General features: G+C 38.8%; 1 protein-coding gene across 5 annotated transcripts; it reads left to right on the top strand.

Moving 5' to 3' along the window:
- The first annotated feature begins 176 nt into the window (after positions 1-176).
- Positions 177-16,671, top strand: si:ch211-195b21.5 (serine/arginine repetitive matrix protein 2). 5 transcript variants are annotated; one of them, XM_056395254.1, is made up of 10 exons: positions 958-1,097; positions 1,480-1,632; positions 7,601-7,694; positions 10,679-10,824; positions 10,923-11,553; positions 11,938-12,595; positions 14,194-14,258; positions 14,356-14,452; positions 14,542-14,660; positions 15,663-16,671. In XM_056395254.1, the coding sequence occupies exons 3-10, from the start codon at positions 7,665-7,667 to the stop codon at positions 16,206-16,208; spliced, it is 2,292 nt and encodes a 763-aa protein (XP_056251229.1). In that variant the 5' UTR covers positions 958-1,097; positions 1,480-1,632; positions 7,601-7,664; the 3' UTR covers positions 16,209-16,671. The 5 variants fall into 5 exon arrangements, with proteins under 5 accessions (XP_056251228.1, XP_056251227.1, XP_056251229.1 ...); XM_056395256.1 differs by lacking the exon at positions 7,601-7,694; XM_056395255.1 differs by lacking the exon at positions 1,480-1,632 and having other exon boundaries at positions 1,079-1,097.
- The last annotated feature ends 413 nt before the right edge of the window (positions 16,672-17,084 follow it).

Raw genomic sequence — 17,084 nt, 5'->3', positions numbered from 1 at the left:
CCTCCCTTCCAAAAAAGAAAGGAAAACAAATTCCCTTGCAAACCCATATCAAAGTACAGAAAGAAGCCCAACAAAGGAAGTGTTAAAGGCCTGCTGTGAAAAAGAGAGATCATTAAGTCCAGTTCTGGGTGATTAGGGGATGATGTGGTGAGAAGTATGGGAGAGTATGACAACTATTATCAGGCTGACTGTGGCTTACAGCTCCAGTGGATGTTAGAGCAGGGCTGACAGGACCAGGACTGAAAAGCATACCTGACTGTGATAGGAGTGAAGCAGGTGGGCAGGGTCGAAGATACTTTGATTTTCTTGTGGAACTGGTCTGTTGAGGAAAATTTGAAGATTTTCAGACGTAGTTAAATCCAGGAGATGGCAAATGATGTAAAACCTCAAAGAAGAAGAAGGAGCAGTCGTTTTTTTATTTTTTTTATTGACAAATTTTATAGCAGTCAAAAAGGCACAAATCACATTCAGGATAAATGCAGAAACAACTGAGCAAGCAGTAAGAAGAATAAGAACATTATAGGTCAGAGGTAAGAAAATGAATAAATAAATTGTAAAAAAAAAAAAAAAACTAAAGAAAAATAATAAACTTAATCGTAAACAAGAAAAAGTATGAAATAAAACAATAAAATAAAGGGACAAAACAGAACGGACAAGAAAAATAAGAAGAGCAGGAACTGACTGTACAATGTTTGCACTACTGCGAAAATAGACTTTTATTTTGAATGTGTTCCCCCGGATGTTTTTCTGTGCCACAGTTGCATTTCCTGCGGCAGTTACAATTGCTGCACTCAGTGGAGAGAGACACGCGAAGTTGTGTGGAAAAAAATAGGTTTTCTTGTAAACGGTTTTCCCCTTCATCCATCGGTGAAACGAGTTAGCATGCCCGCTTGAACACGACCATGTATCGTCCAGTTAAACCTGCACACGGCCCGCCGCCGTTCGGACCTCCACCAACCCATGGCCCTCCTTTCAGACTCGGAGGGTCCTGTTGTATCCCCCCTCCTGGACACTTACCCCATGGACCTTGCGGACCACCTTCAGCCTCAGCACCGGATTTTCTCCACAACAGACCATCGAGAGGGCATTTCATCAGTGTAAGTACCCAGCAGGCTAATAAAGCTAGCTTAGCCGGCTAAATTATGTGGTGCAGATAAGGGCTTAGCTAGCATCACACCAAACATTAGCATACACCACAGACCGCTGTGAGTAGTAGTTGGCTACACATGTAGCTACATATTGTACCCGAGGAGTAAACAGCACATGAGAACCACTACACTGAGACTAGACAAATCTTGACTACATTATCCCGAGAGGGTAAAGATTCTTTAAGACACAGTTTTAGGTCTGTGAAATTTTTATTCTATCTATGAAAATACTAAAAGGCAGATTAAGCATGTTTTGTTCTAATTAAGTCATCACTTCGCTCCACTTTGAAACGTTGGATCAACCTCATCACACCATGTGTTTTTTCTGCAGTGGACGGTTTAATCACATCATACTTTCTCATGGGTTCAAGAAATATTCCAGAGAATCACCATATAATCATAAGTATCCAGACTTATCCAGACAGAAGAGACATTGTTGTGAACTGGGCCTATTCAGATTAAAAACCAACAAATTACTAGTCAGGTATGTGCTTCTACCTTAAATGGCAAATAACTTAATTGTTAGATTATGATATTTAAAGGTGTAATGTGTAAGATCGTGCTACTTGCTCCACCTCCATAGGCAGCAGCACTTCACCTCTTTGCCGCTTTCCAGTTAATCATGTTGTTTTCCCCATGTTCCTTATAATTTATCATATGGGCATTTATTGTCGATTGTTAAAATTGTTGATAGCACTGAAACAAATTATGAGTACTTGTAATACAAACAGTATATTTTATTTACCTATAAAAATATGAAGCAAGGGGATACTGCATGACACATGGGTGTCCGGCTACAGCAGCATGAGGAAGGGATGATGACATCATCACAAAGGCAGAATCAGAAAATAAGGTTTATTTGCAAGGTAGGTTTTTAACTGAAAAAAAACTATGTACAAAAGTGTTACCAAAACTCCTGCTGAGCAGGATGTGCAAAAGATCTCAGTATAGACAATATCTGTTCTGTGCAGGAATAATACTCCAAGGTGTTACTGTAATGTGGTTGCTGATGATTGATGAGGCCAGACACAGAAGAAGAGGCAGGTGCTGGTACATTCCTGACATGCACTGCCCTGTTTATTGTTACTCTAAATGAGCATAGTTTGTATATGTTTCATTCAAACTGTGAACACTAGTATTTCACTTAACTCTTACCTTATGGCAAAGTATTTATTGTAGCCACATATTTCCCATACTTTTATATTCTCTTCACATTGTATCTAGTTGTTGGCTTGAATAAGATGGACAAAGATCCTCTAATAAAGGATGATCATCTATTACAAGCTGCAACAACGGGATGAAAATTGAGAGTTGATCTAACATAATGCAGTGTTTTACATGAGCCCAGTTCCAGTGGTGGTGGAGGACACACAAAAGAACTTCAATGACTCCTGAGAGAGAGAGAGAGAGAGAGAGAGAAATAACGTGTTATAATACTAATTTGATACAAATTTCTCTCCTGCTAGACTTTAGTAGTTAAATGTTGCTTCAGGACCACGGTTGTGTATCATTAATAATGATATAGAATTTTATTATTATAAATTGCGATCCTGGTGTTCACTTCCTTAGATTGTAGTGTCATGAAAAAATAGGGTCCTGAAACTGCAGCCTCCGGTTTTGGAGGAACACTCTAAGCCATTAAGCACAGGCTTACAGAGAGGAGCAGTAAAGTGACAGACAGCGCCAGTAAAAACTTGACGGTTCATCGTCAGGATTTCTTCTTATGGTCAGTCTGACCATGACAGACAGGTTTGTTGTGTGTGTGTGAGAGGGAGAATGGACACAATGAAACAACAGCATAGAACACAGCTTTAGAGATCTGTTGTGTTATTATGAGAAGTATAAAAATATGTATACATTTAAATTAGACTGTGGCAGCAAACAAACAGGTGTGGGAGGTAGAGATGGGTACGAGTACTCGAGTAGTCGATGTCATGGAGTAGCATTTCACTATTCTCGCACCTGCGCACCTGTTGTTTTTGGCTACAATAGTTCAGCTCAGTTGGCGTTACGTGCACCATGGCAGCCATGACAGGAAAAGTGATGTCTGGAAATACTTTGATTAAAAAAGATTACAATAACGTGCAGTGCAAGATATATGGCGTTAAACTTGCATATCATCAGAGACGGTAGAGAAACCGAGACGCTTCATTTCCGTTTATTTCCTGTATCTGTGTCATGTGGGTTTCTCCACCTCCCCGCACCTTTAGGAGAATGGAAGCAGGTCTGAGTGTATTCATTCCAATGGGCGAAGTGAACGAGATCACAGATTATCACATATTCTTTCGCTCCATAGTCATCGAAATAGATATTGGACCCAGTTTTCACAAGCCGCACGTCTTCAGAACATTCTGACATCAAAATTACACTTTTCAGACGAACAGATCCGAAGAAAATGAACTTTATTTGAGACCTGCCTCTGTCTCAGTGACATACTCTCGCAAGATCTGCCAAACTGCCGACATCGTTTGCCAACCGATAACGAGATGTTTAGATGGACCAGAGTTATTCTTGGAATGACTTACTTATACGTTAAACCATGGATTAAACTTTAAAACGGAAATAAAACTTGTTTCATTGCTTAACAATTGCTTAAACAGATTATTAGCCTATTAAATTGACATGAGTTTGTACTGGGCTGATCAGATGTCGTTAGTAGATTAAAAAAAAAAGGCGCAAATTTGTATTGTATCCGTGTTGTATCCTCTATTGTTGTATTCTTTTGGCAGGCACAAGTAATCCATAAATTTGTGTTAAAAATACCGGAGCTTTGTGTAGCAATAGGCTGTAATAACAAGAACAACAGTTTCACATTTCACATTTCATGGCAGTTATCTTGGCTTGAGGGAGGGGTTGGGAGAAAATGCCCACTTAGGACACCGGAACTGTGTCCCATTTCATACCATTGGCGCTACCTGTAATGCGGTATCTTGTGTATTGAGGATCTTTGATATCATGTTCTCCAACAGCCAAACAGTAGGCTTGGTCAGGGAGGTCCGTGTCCGACTGGAAACACAAGCTTAACGTTGGATCCGCTCGTGTTTCCAGTCGGACACAGACCTCCCATATTATGTTTTTTATGGTAAATATATATATAATTTGCTAGGTAATCGAGTAGTCATTCATAAGGTAATGACAGTACTCGAATATTGAAATTACTGAAAATGCCCATCCTTAATCGGAGGGGTGGAGCAGTGAGAGCTTGTCCACTAGTAATGTTATAGTGTCGTTCTCAAGGAATTACAGTAATTGTTAAAAACAAATTAAGTCATTGATGGAAAATATCCAGTTAAGGCGAGACCTGGGTCCGATGCTGCCCAGTATTGGTGAACTGGCTTTGCCACCATGAATGGAAATGAATTGATAGCAACATTAAAATGTCATTTAACCAACCTATTGAAAAAAGAGAGAGAGATTGAGCAAGATAGAGAGAAATAGGACTCGTCAGCAATGGAGAGGGAGTGAGTGAGCAGATGAATAGACAGAGAGGTGAAACTTTTATCTGGTAAATGGTGGTGTCCAGCATAGGTTGAATGTGTGTTGGTTAGGACACAAAATACAACCCACAAGTAAAACTATACTTACTAGCTAGAGAGTCTTGTTTGAAGCTACAGTTGAATTGTGCTCCACTCTTATGCATGCGACTTCGACAGTTTGTCCTGGCTACTGTGCAGTAGCTGTCTACAAACGTCCCATTTTCCTGTCAGCTGTACTGCAGAGGTAATTTCAGTTGACTGCAGAGGACATGGTCATCGCAGTACGTATCAGCCACTTGCGTCAGCCTCAGTGGTTTGTGTACTTGCTTTACATCAAAATGGGTGAGTCAACAGAAATAATCTTTCTTTGTTTTAAAGAGACTAGGTTGTATTACATTATTACATAGTTCTGAATTATATATATATATATATATATAACTAAAATATTTGCTAATATGACAATATTACATGTGAACTATTATTTTAAAGCTAAGTTTTTGCTTATTTTTAGAGTGTTATTTTGTAGAAATGATAATGTGTGATGCATATTTTAATGAATCTAATATCAGTCAGTAAGGTTTAACAGGCAGTGTTTTTCATGTTGTTTCCCATATTTTGCAGTGAAAAATACAAAGGAATCAAGGATTGGAAGAGTCACTGGACCGTATACAAAGGTGTTGGCAGCATCCTCACATAGCTGGAAAAAGAGGAAAGAACTTGTTGATGCACAGAAGAAACTACAATACTGATTTACTCTCATTTGGATTTGTACATCGCTCTGGACAAAAGTTTCTGCCAAATGGATCAATGTAAATGTAGTGGTATGAAAGTATAATGTCAAAAGGAAATACTTCAGTAAGGTGATGATATCTTAAAATTGCACAATAATATACTACTGTGTCAAATCAACATCTTTCATTTGATTAGTGTGATGCACTTTTGGAGGACAAGGAGCTGTACCGAATAAGCTGCAGAGCTGCAATAAATATTAGGATTTTAAATTGTATTATGGATTTTAGAGCAAGCAAATGCAATACATGCCTGATTTTTGCAATGTTGTGTAAGTGAAAAAAGGCAGTCTTTGAAGTTTGTTTTATGTGGGAGTTACAGGACATATCCTGATCAAAGATAACTGGACGCCAGGACAATGCCATCTAGAGTAACTATGTCATTAGATAATGTGTTTCTGAGGAAAGTTTTTAGAATGTTTCCTTATAATATTGCCTAAAGGTAGGATATGTAAGGTGAATAGAATTGGTCAAAGCACAGAACCCTGTGGGACTTGATGTCTTTTGCATACATGGAGGATTCAACATTAAAGTTTACAAGCTGAAATCGACCTGTTGCCAGTAATATGTAATAGGTTGTCATGGTCAGTGGTGTCAATTTACTGTCAGTGTACATTTGACATATTTGTTCCTTTTTGAATTCTAAATACAATTTCAGTTTAGTTGTACAAAGGCCAGAACACCAGAACGTGTGAAAGAGTGAAATTTATTTACACATCTTTACAAAATATGGGTTTCTAGAAGCTTGATGACATAGCAGCGACACTCATGGCTAGTTGATAAACTACTGTACTGTAGCTGTACTGAAGCTTACTGTGAACATGTTATGTACATAGCCAAAATAGTTTGCTGAGCTACTTTTTCCTGGCTTGTTTAGAAACGGATTAATTTTATTTGAATGTTTAAACTCATTTAATGACACTTACAGCCTTACAGCATGGGGCCACTAGTGTGGATGTAGTATTGGCATCTCGTTTAAATATCGTATTCACAAAAAGAGCAGTTATCACTTGAAACAACATTTGAGTGTATGTTAGACACAGTGAATGAATATATTGAACTGTACTGTTCACTATTCTAAAGTGATCTACAGTAAAGGTTGTGGCTCTTATTGATTACAGTGCGTTGGACAGGTTTTGTGAATCGTGTGCTGTGATTCCATTGTTTTCTGAACCAAACAAGAAATGTTGATCAAATATTATTATTATCACAATTTCATGTCTCTTATACTTGGTAAACATTATATAGTTTATTTCATTGAAACTACTATATATGTATTAACTTATGGTAATGTATTTCTGTTTCTGTGCTTTGTTGTATCTCATACAGGGAATAACATACAAAATACATCAGAGAGATTAAAGAAAACCTGTTTCTTGTCTGGTCCATTTAACTTTACTGTGGTTTTTGGTCTCAGCACTGGCAACATGCTACACATTGTGTCACTACTCTAAGTGAGATAGCAAGATATACTGCCACCAATGAAAATACACACTGTGCCGTTGCATGTTCTCTGGTAAGCACACCCATAAGTTGGATGGGTTTTTGTGTGTTAAGGGGATTACAGCATAGCTACAAACACTATGCAAATTGCTGCCGTAGCTACATCATATCTGATGTTCGCCACCTACTTAAGGGCTCCAGTGTTGACAAGAAATACCATACGGAGACAACTGTGGCTGGTCAGCTTGGGCTGTTTGTGTTTTCTCAAGTATCCAATGTAGACATTAGTGAGAGTGAAGAAAAAATGTGTCTTCTTTTGAGCAATACACATGTACTAGGGCTGCACATTTAATCGAAGTATAAGCCAAAACACAATATGACCAAGTCCAATATCCAAATCACACTTTTTTCGATAAAGGTAAAATGTGTCACAACATTTTTGTACATTGATAGCACCATAAGTGTTGTGGTGCTACAAAGACACCCCAACCTACAACTCATATTCTCTGGACGTTAAGGAACTTGTTTGTTCAGCATCAGTTTTTTTTCAATGAGAATGAAAGACAAAAAAACTACCATTTTAACTGAAATCACAATTGCAATATCTGTTAAATAATCGCAATAGGATTTTTATTTTTATTTTTTTATTTCTTTATTTTTTTGCGTATCATGCAGCCCTAACATCAAGAAAAACAATTTCCACTGCTGACGTTCTGCTTACTTTCACCCTCGCTTTTTAACACAGTGAATGACAGTGTCAACAATGATGGCATGGACTTCTTTTCAGTAATCAGACAAGATGGACCTTCATGTTGCTTGTCTTCAGTCAGTATCACCAGGTGAATAAAAGAATGGAATGTATGGATATATCATTTTACACACAATAATCCATCAAGTGTTAAGGTGAACACCTGTGACGAGTCAAGTATAAATTTAGTTATCAGTAACAGTCAAATGCCTAAATAAATGTATTTGATATAAGGCTTTGTAAGACTGTCTGCCTTTCAAAGTAACATTGTCCATAAACAGTGTCTTCGGTTAAACAAGAATCAAAGGTTCATGGGATCAGTTGTTAATCATCCTGAAATTAGTAGTTTGCATTCAGTTTGCATACTTGCCTTGTAGACCATACACACAGTGAGATGGTGGTTAAATTCCATTGACAACACAGGACAAAAAATAGTTTAGATTTTATGAAAGGCTTGTTATTTGAATGTGTTTTGCCCTGCTAAGTCAGTACTCAGTAAACCCCATTTGGCAGATATCACAGCTTGCAGACACTCAAGTTTCTGTCATTCTCACTTTTCAGGAATTAATTTTACACAAGCTGTCAGAAACTCCTGTGATTCATCTGGCCCAATAAGTTATATAGGCCAGCACAAAGCATTGACCCAAGCATCCTGGGCCCGTATTCACAAAGTATTTTATCTCACCACTAAGAGTACGCCTAAGTTCAACTAAAATTTTTCTCCTAAGTCCTATTCACAAAGCTGCTAAGGCCAACTTTTTGTAAGGAAAAGCGAAAACTCCTAAACTAAGAGTACGACTCCGTTGCTATGACTGATGTCAATTTTCATGGACGAGCTTGCTTGCAGGAACCACAGCGATTGGTTGATGAAAGACCGGCCTGTGCCAGAAAAAATGCATGCGAAACATCCCACAGTAATAATAAAAAAATGAATACAAATTAAATAATAACGGATTCGATGCTGTTTATAAAAGAAGTGCATTCTCCAGAAAAGTATCTGTATGATAAGGTTTGTGTCTATACGGGAGAATTTAATTTTACAATGAAAATTTACAATACAAAGCTCATCTGTCATAGACTACCTAACTAAAGCTAACTGGCAACCTATTAGCTACAGTCTGTTGTAGCTATACCTGTTGTAATGTAGCTGTGGTCCCGGCTGTGGGTTGAGGTGTGAGAAGATTTCCCCCAGATGACATCCAGCCAGAAGGACCATTAAGATCCATGTAGATTCTGGACACTGAACAACAATGTATAGAACTGTATCATCAAATAGTTTGTTGATGATGTGATTTTGTTTCCCTGTTTACAACTACCTCCTCGTCTTGCTATGGCGCAATAATTTTTTACATTTGTTCCATCTATGGCACCGATCACAGTGGGTAGACCTACCATGAAGCGTCTTTATTTCTCTGTAGTTGTTGAACATGTAAAGGAAATCGTATGAGTTGTCCTATGATGTCAAATCAGAACAAATTTATTGTTTGAGCTTACAGATGGCTGGGAGATCTCCAACTTGTCAGCATTGTAAAGTTGGATTTTCTCTGTTACTAAGTAACGGAGCGATGCCAAACACGTAATTTCTTCACTGATTGGGTTGTTTCAGTTGGTTGGAGATGTTATTGCATCCTTTACAAACTCCACAATGGTCCTTGATTGAGTTGGTATCTTTTAAGTAATTCATCATTGTTTAAGGTTTCCAAAACATCGTGATGTGGAAGGACAGCAGCCCTTTTATGATTCTTTGTGATTTGGTCTTAGTGAGTTAGAAGTCCTCTCAACTGCTTCTAACTTCTCCCAGACTTAGGTGCTAAAATAGGAAGATGCTATGTGAATACGGGCCCTGATTATTACACGCTATGATAGCTGGCATTGTTTTCACTTTGTGACACCTACTGTTTCGGGAACTACCACAGATGTGTCTGTCTGTGGACAAATGTTGTCACCATGATATCGTCGCAGCTGTGTCACTGAAGACACAGTCTTGACACTTTATAGGTGTATAGTTGAGATCAAAATTAAGTTTTAAGATGGTTGTGGTCTGACCAATGAGAACGGAGTACACATATAATAATATAGTAATGACTATTGAGTGCTCATGTACTAATGTAGCAATGGCTACTGTGTGATCATGTAATAATTAGTAATAACTGAGTGCTCATGTAATAATGTAGTAATAGCTACTGAATGCTCATGTAATAATATAGCAATGGCTAGTGTGTGATCATATAATAACTACTGAGCATCCATGTAATAATGTAGCAATGGCTACCGAGTGCTCATGTAACAATGTAGCAAAGACTACCATGTGCTCATGTAATAATGTAGCAATGGCTACTGTGTGATCATATAATAACTACTGAGCATCCATGTAATAATGTAGCAATGGCTACCGAGCGCTCATGTAATAATGTAGCAAAGACTACCGATTAGTAATGTAATAATGTAGCAATGGCTACCAAGTGCTCATGTAATACTGTAGCAATGACTGCCTTATGCTCATGTAATAATGTAGCAATGGCTCCCTAGATCTCATGTGATAATGTAGTAATGACTACCGAGTGCTCATGTAATAATGTAGCAAAGACTACCATGTGCTAATGTAATAATGTAGCAATGGCTACCGAGTACCAATGTAACAATGTAGCAACGGCTCCCAAGTAGTCATGTAATAATGTAGTAATGGTTACTGAGTACTCATGGTTTGGAACGTCAACATGTTGACAGCATTGGGGTTGCTGTGATAGCATCAACATGGTCCCTTGTCTCTTACTCTACACATTATCTCTCTTTGTCACTGAGCATTTTCAATCTGTGGTGGATATAATTTACAACAAGCTCCAGGAAATTGCAAAATCTATTTTACATTATCTGTGATGTAACCACAGACTATTTAAACAGTTGCGATTTTGGTCAATTTGTGTCAATGTAGTACATTTGTAAGTATTAGCTTTGTGGAACTCCGTTTTAATCATAAATTTAACTGCAAAGTTATATAGAGAAAAAATGCTAAAACATATGTTATTGCAGTTCTGTCTTGTACAGTACTATAACATGAACTCTGAATACTCTCAGCCCCACTGTAGCAGCTTCTCCATAGACCGTAGTACAGTGATTGCTTTGGGAGGCAGCCAGCAGATCGTCCCTCATGCAGAACCACAACACCTACAGGTCCCACATTGGAATCCCACTCCTGTGGATCATCATCTTCCAGACAACAGGTATATGTATTGACAGAATATTTTATTTTATTGGAACAGTTTTTTTAATGTACTTAAATTTTTTCCTGTGTTTGAAACACATGCACGCTTGTTTTCAGTGACCGAGCTGGTGAGGAATTCTTGAGATGTATTGCAGCCAACAAGCCCCTCCCAGATTATCTGAAAGGGAACATGGCTTATAATCTTGCTGATGCATTTAAGTCAGCAAATGTCCTGAAAGATGCAGTAAAATCAGACCCTGAGTTCCAGAAACTTGTGACCAGGAGCAAAAGTCATAGTCAAAGCCGAAGTCGTGGCAGAAGTCGTGGCAGAAGCCGTGGGAAATCTCGAGCCAAGAGCCATGCACGAAGCAGAAGCAGAGTACGCAGCCGAAGCAGAGGAAGGAGCAAAAGTCGTGTTCGTGGCAAGAGTCGAGCTAGAAGCAAAAGCAGGGCAAGAAGTAACAGCAGGGCTCGAAATAAGAGTCGGAGCCCAAGCCGAAGCAAGAAGAAGAGTCATGCACGGAGCAAGAGCCGGGTCAGGAGGTCCAAGTCACGAAGTAGCAGCATTGAAAAGAGACATGCTAAAGACAAAAAGAGAATGAGGAGCGCCAGCAACAGCGGCAGCAGCAGTGTCAGCAGTAACAACATGGCAGGGAAAAGTCTGTTAAAGGGACTGAAGCTGGTCCTTAACAGCAAAGAACTGGATGAGCGGTTGCCCACCCTCAAAGATGCCATCCTCACTATTCAGGTGGAGTTCATCATTCATTCTTCAAAATGTTTTGCTTCAGTGGGTTATCAGCATAAATGTCCCTAACAAGTGATTCTTGAAGATGGTCTGTTTAGGTACACTAAGATTACACCAAGGTCTTTTTAATAATATTCATAAGTTCAGTTCTGTATCGACCACATATAGCAGCAGATTGCCTCGCAGGTTGTTGTCTATCAGAAATTGTTAATTGTTCTTAAATACATGTGAATACAGGCAGTTAAAACTAATGCATGCATAGACTGTACCTCTTTAGCCTGTACCTCATTAATTCCCTAAACATTTCATCTGCAGCCCAACAGGATAACAAAGTGAAGGACCTTGCATCTGTTAAATGTTTCTTATGTGGTGTTTGTTTCTGTCCAGGCCTCTGATGAAAGGAAAAAAGTGCAGAGTGGACTGGACAAGAACCGACCTCAGCAACATGACAGTAAGGAGAATTCAGTGTCACCGGAGAACGACAGCATGCTCCTTCCCCATGACAGAGTAGGCAGTGATTTCTCTTGGCTCCAAGTGCAAAGTCAAGAGGACTCCAAAGTCCGGAGAGCTGATGAGCTCGATGATGAAGAGTCGTTCTTGTATGGGAGTGAAGACACTGGAGGAAAACAAGACAACAAATCGTCTTCCAACCTCTTTTCATCGTTTTCCCAGATTGGAAAACATTGTAAACTACAAGAAACGGATGTTTCTGCTCTTTGCAGTCAACAGCATCATCAGACCAAATCCACATTCAGTAGCTCTGGGGATCGGCTCGATCTGAAGCATCCCCTTCAAATGACTTCCTCAAGTCTGGCCTCTGCCAATCTGGACAGCAGTGAGTGTGAGAAGATCAAGAGCATATTAAAAAGTTTGGGCACAGCAGACATCAGCGAGATCATGCTGAAGATGCAGGGGCAGAAGGAGGAGAAGCAGCTGTCTCCTACACTTCCTCGTTCAGACCCAACAGCAGCAAGCTTGGCGGTGTCGGCAGTGAATAATCCGAATGTACGACATGCTCTGGAATCTCTACAGTCTCTGATCAAAGGTGAGGACCCTGATTCAACTCCATTATTCAGGCATTAACTAACCATAAATAACACTTTATAGTAGTTATAGTAGTATAATATTGTAGTTTATAATCGTTCACTCTCAGTTTAATTAGTTTTAAGGCAGATTTGCTTCAGTTTTTCTTTTTCTTTTTGTTTCAGTGTAATATGTGGTATTTGTCAGGGTCCGATTCATAAAGGTTAGAAAAGTATTGTGTAATAAAAGCTCAACAAAACATCAAACCATTTAAAAAATGTATTCACTTAAGACAGATGAACAACCATCCACAAAAGACAGAATTATAACAGATGTGTTAGTCAGTGTGTTTGTGATATTACCCAGAAAAATTCAACTGGACAGAACAACTACTTGACTTCATTAACCCAGTGAATGTTTTGGACACTTAAAGTGCACATGTAATGGTCGTACACTAAGAACCAATCAGCTGCTAAGATACTGCTCCATCTGGCACAGCTGAAAAATTGTAAGATAGATTTTAAATCCACCCAAAACACCAGCTGATGTCTGAGATACACTGATGAAAACTAAAGACATTTTCTCTATAATTTTAGTTAGTTTTAGTTTTGTAAACACACAGTACAGTTTTTTTTTTATTTCAGTTAACGAAAATGTTTTTTCACATTTAGTTTTCATTATTTTGTAAGTTTTAGTTAACGATAATAATCTTGTTTTGAACTGCACATTTTAAATATGTGCAGCCACAGATCAAAGGCACATGTACTTTTTATCATTTATTAATCCACTGATTTCATAAATTCAGCGTTAAGCAAGTTGCACATTGTATAAATACCATAACACCTGTTTTTGTTTTGCAGCTGCACCTTTAGAGTATATGGCTGGAGGTACTCTGTGTTTTGACCTAAAGACCTAAAGCAACAATGAATTGATCCAAACTTTCCTGTTCCTTCATTTTAATAAACTGTAGTTTATTCTGTCTCAGTCCCACATATAACCTCCTTCTGCTGTAAATACTACACTTTTCAGAGAATGTGTATTATTTCACAGATGCTGGTTCAGCTGTTCTGGGAAAGCACTGAGCTTTTCTCCTTAAAATGAAGCAGTATATTTGTGACCCCTTATGTGTTTGAGCTGCAGACTCAGGGGAAAAGTTAGAGAGTGATGAAAAACAGATCTTGAAAATCAATCAATTTACTGTAAAAAGGTATTAACAAGTCTGTTGTATTTATGTATGTGAATGTGGGACACTAGAAGTGGAGATGTACAGTCTTTTTCATGAAGTTTCAGTCATGTTGAATGAATTATTTTGAATTGATTAATCCATCCTGGTCCAGGTCAATTTAGTTAATTATATCCATAGGAACCATTGTTACAAACGACTGAAAACAACAGAAAAAATGTAATTATAATAATAAATAATTCTACCCCATATTGTGCCTACTGCTTTCATCCTTTGGCAGGTATGAACGTCAAACAGGTATTAAACTTTCTGTGTGTTTGCCAATAAGGTCTTTCATGTCACTGGGTGAACCCTGCAGAGGTCAAGTTGACCAGTCACCTGGTGTAAACAGTGACACTGAACTCTAACACAGGATCATGTTGCTCTTTCTGCTTTAGCCACGAAGGAGAAGCGGACTAAAAGTGAGGGGAGTGGCACATCTCAGAGCTCTGATAAACACAAGGTGAAGAATTTCACTCACTGTCATTGACTGTATAATATCTGAACATGAAGGTGAACACATTAAAGATTAAACCCTGAAACTGTTGTCTGTTTTCCAGACAAGTGACACTGAGGAGAGGAAGACAGAGAAACAGGCCAGAATCAGTAAGATGGAGTCGTTGATGAAAGAGCTGGAGGGCTTGTTGAAACAGGACGGTAAAGCAGCTTCTCTCTTAGTTTTGATTCTTTATCGTCTTCCACATTAAAAAACTTGATGCTTCACTGCTTTTCTCGTCCCTCTGCAGGACTGAGTTTCCTGACACCAGTCATTGGGTTTTACTGCCAGAAATGTGAGGAGTTCATCGGAGATTTGAATTGTGCTGAAAACCATGCAGCCATCCACCGACACAGTACCTCCAACAGTGTAAGTACCTCAGGACCAAAGACCAACAGTCAATGTGTCCCACTAACTTCAACTGTGTGTATCCACAGCCTCATATCTTCTTCCTCTGTGCTTCCTCAGAAACACGAGCCACATTTTCACACTGTGTCCATCTTCCTTTATCACCTTTAACACACACCCATAGTTAATTTAACTCAGTCCCACACACCATCCTGTCGCAAAAGCACCAAACTACTAATTTCCGGTAATTTAATTAATAGTAATAATGATTACATTTATTTAATCCAGTACTTTAATGATATCAACTTACTTTAATGGTACTCTTATCAATCTGGTACTTTAATGGTACTCTTATTGGTACTTAGGAAGAGAAAAATAAATGAATTAAGAACAGAATTAACTGTGCTTTTTTTATCACATGGACTCAATCAACATTCTTGAGGATCAAACTTCAACAGCACTGAACAAATCACTGTTATAGACTGATTTTGTAATGATGGAAATGTAAAACAAATGTAATACACAATTATTTAAAATAGGACTTTTTCTTTGACAGTATTTTGACTGTGCAGTAGTTTTACCAGCAGCCCCCACATCACTGTTCCCACAGCATTGGAAACAGTGAAAATACATCATAGACAAATGTAGTAATGGTAACGGAGTTGGTAAGATAAAATGTGCAATGTATTTTCTTAATTTCTCCAGTACTGAGGGCAGAACCAATAACGTTGGGGCTTATCATTTCTGCTGTCTTTCAAAATATAGCCTGTACAGGGTTTCAGTACCCATCCCTAGTCAGGCCTAAAAATCCAAACTTTAACCTGACCTTTACTGAACACTGCCCTATGGAAAACAAAACCTGTTGTCTAGCACTTTTCATATTATGGGGTTTAAGAAGCTCGTCGGTCATAAGTTAGCGACAGACTTCCCACTTTCTTTGTCTTCAGGTTGCAGAATTTGTCTTGGTTTTTTTTGTTGTTTTTCATTGTATTTTTGTTTTGTTTTTTTGTTTGTTTATTTTAGCAGAAGGTGCAGACGGGAAAATATGATGGAGACAGCAAAGAACACTCACACTATTCTAGCAGCAGTAGCAGTAACCAACACCCACACCCCTCAGAGAGGAGAGACCACAGGGACTACAGCTACCGCAGAGATCCAGGAGACCACACAAATCATTATCAACAATGCTGGAGGAACGAGAGAGATGGCTTAAGAAAACTAGATGACAGCCACAGAAACAACAAGGCGAGGCAGGAAAACCTCTCCCTGAGAGAGGAGATGAGTAAGGAGAGGATGCTCATCACAGTGTCCCAGGGACTGACACCTCCTTCAAACGTCAGGGTCAAGGAGGAGGTGAAGGAGAAGGCTGTTGGAAGCTACAGCAAAGTCAAGGCAGAAGACACAAACAGCAAGGGCAACAGAGAAAAGGATAGCAAAGAGAAAGGTGACAGCAGCGACGGTAGTGATGACGACAACGACAAAGGAAAGAGTAAAGTAAAATCACCAAAGAAGAAAAAGAAGAGGAAGGAGAAGAAGAAGAAAAAGAAAGAGAAGGGGGGAAAGTCCTGAGTGTTGAATGATCCATTTCCCACTGGTCCCCCAGATGATGTCAGCTGCTTGTTTTCTCCAAGTTTCTAAACTTAAAGTTCAGAGTTTTGCCATCCTCCAGCCAAAACCATGTTGTTGTTTTCTCTTCCCCATTCCTTTTTCTTTGTTGGTGTGATCAGAAGACAAAAGTCGGCTGTCAGGAGAAGAGGAGATGAATATCCGACTCATCTGTGCGTGTAGTACAGGTGTGGGTCTGACGTGGTTAGGGTGGATGTTTAGAGTTGTTAAACAGACTGACACACACTGATGACACTGATATGAATCTTCTTTTCTATCTGTCTCTCATGTTTTTAAACAAATGTCAACATGCTCCTTTTTGCTAAATGGCTTCCTGTAGGTCTTTCTATGAAAGTGAAGATGATGATGTGTAAAGTATGTCTTCATATCCTGTTTTCAACTTTTAATTAAATGTTTGAAAAGCTCAGTCGTGACTTCTTTTTCTCAGTACCATTGTTTCTGTGCAAGGACCAACAGCAGTGTTAGAAATGTAGAAATGTAACGTGTGTATTTGAGTTTATCCATTTTCTCCTGACTTGTCTTATTTTATTGTGAAACACAGGACAACGCACACACGTTTCCTGTGGTGACTTTCAAGATGAAAATACAGAATCTGCACAATTTAATCAAAGATGTTAAAAAGCCTCATATCTCATTAGTTACTGAGCTTTTTTTGTTTTCTCCATCATCAGCGTTTGTAGCTGCTGCTTCATCACCTTTGTTCAGTTACTATCAATGAACCACCAACAGCATCTTAATGGTCAAATCGTTTCATTTGACAGATCAGATTATGGCAGATCACATGATCATATCACATGACCAGATTCATCCTCTGAGGCC

This window comes from Seriola aureovittata, chromosome 14, assembly GCF_021018895.1.
Source record: "Seriola aureovittata isolate HTS-2021-v1 ecotype China chromosome 14, ASM2101889v1, whole genome shotgun sequence".
Taxonomy (NCBI): Eukaryota; Metazoa; Chordata; class Actinopteri; order Carangiformes; family Carangidae; genus Seriola; species Seriola aureovittata.
Note: the sequence above shows the minus strand (reverse complement) of the source record. Positions and strands in the feature narration are given on the sequence as shown.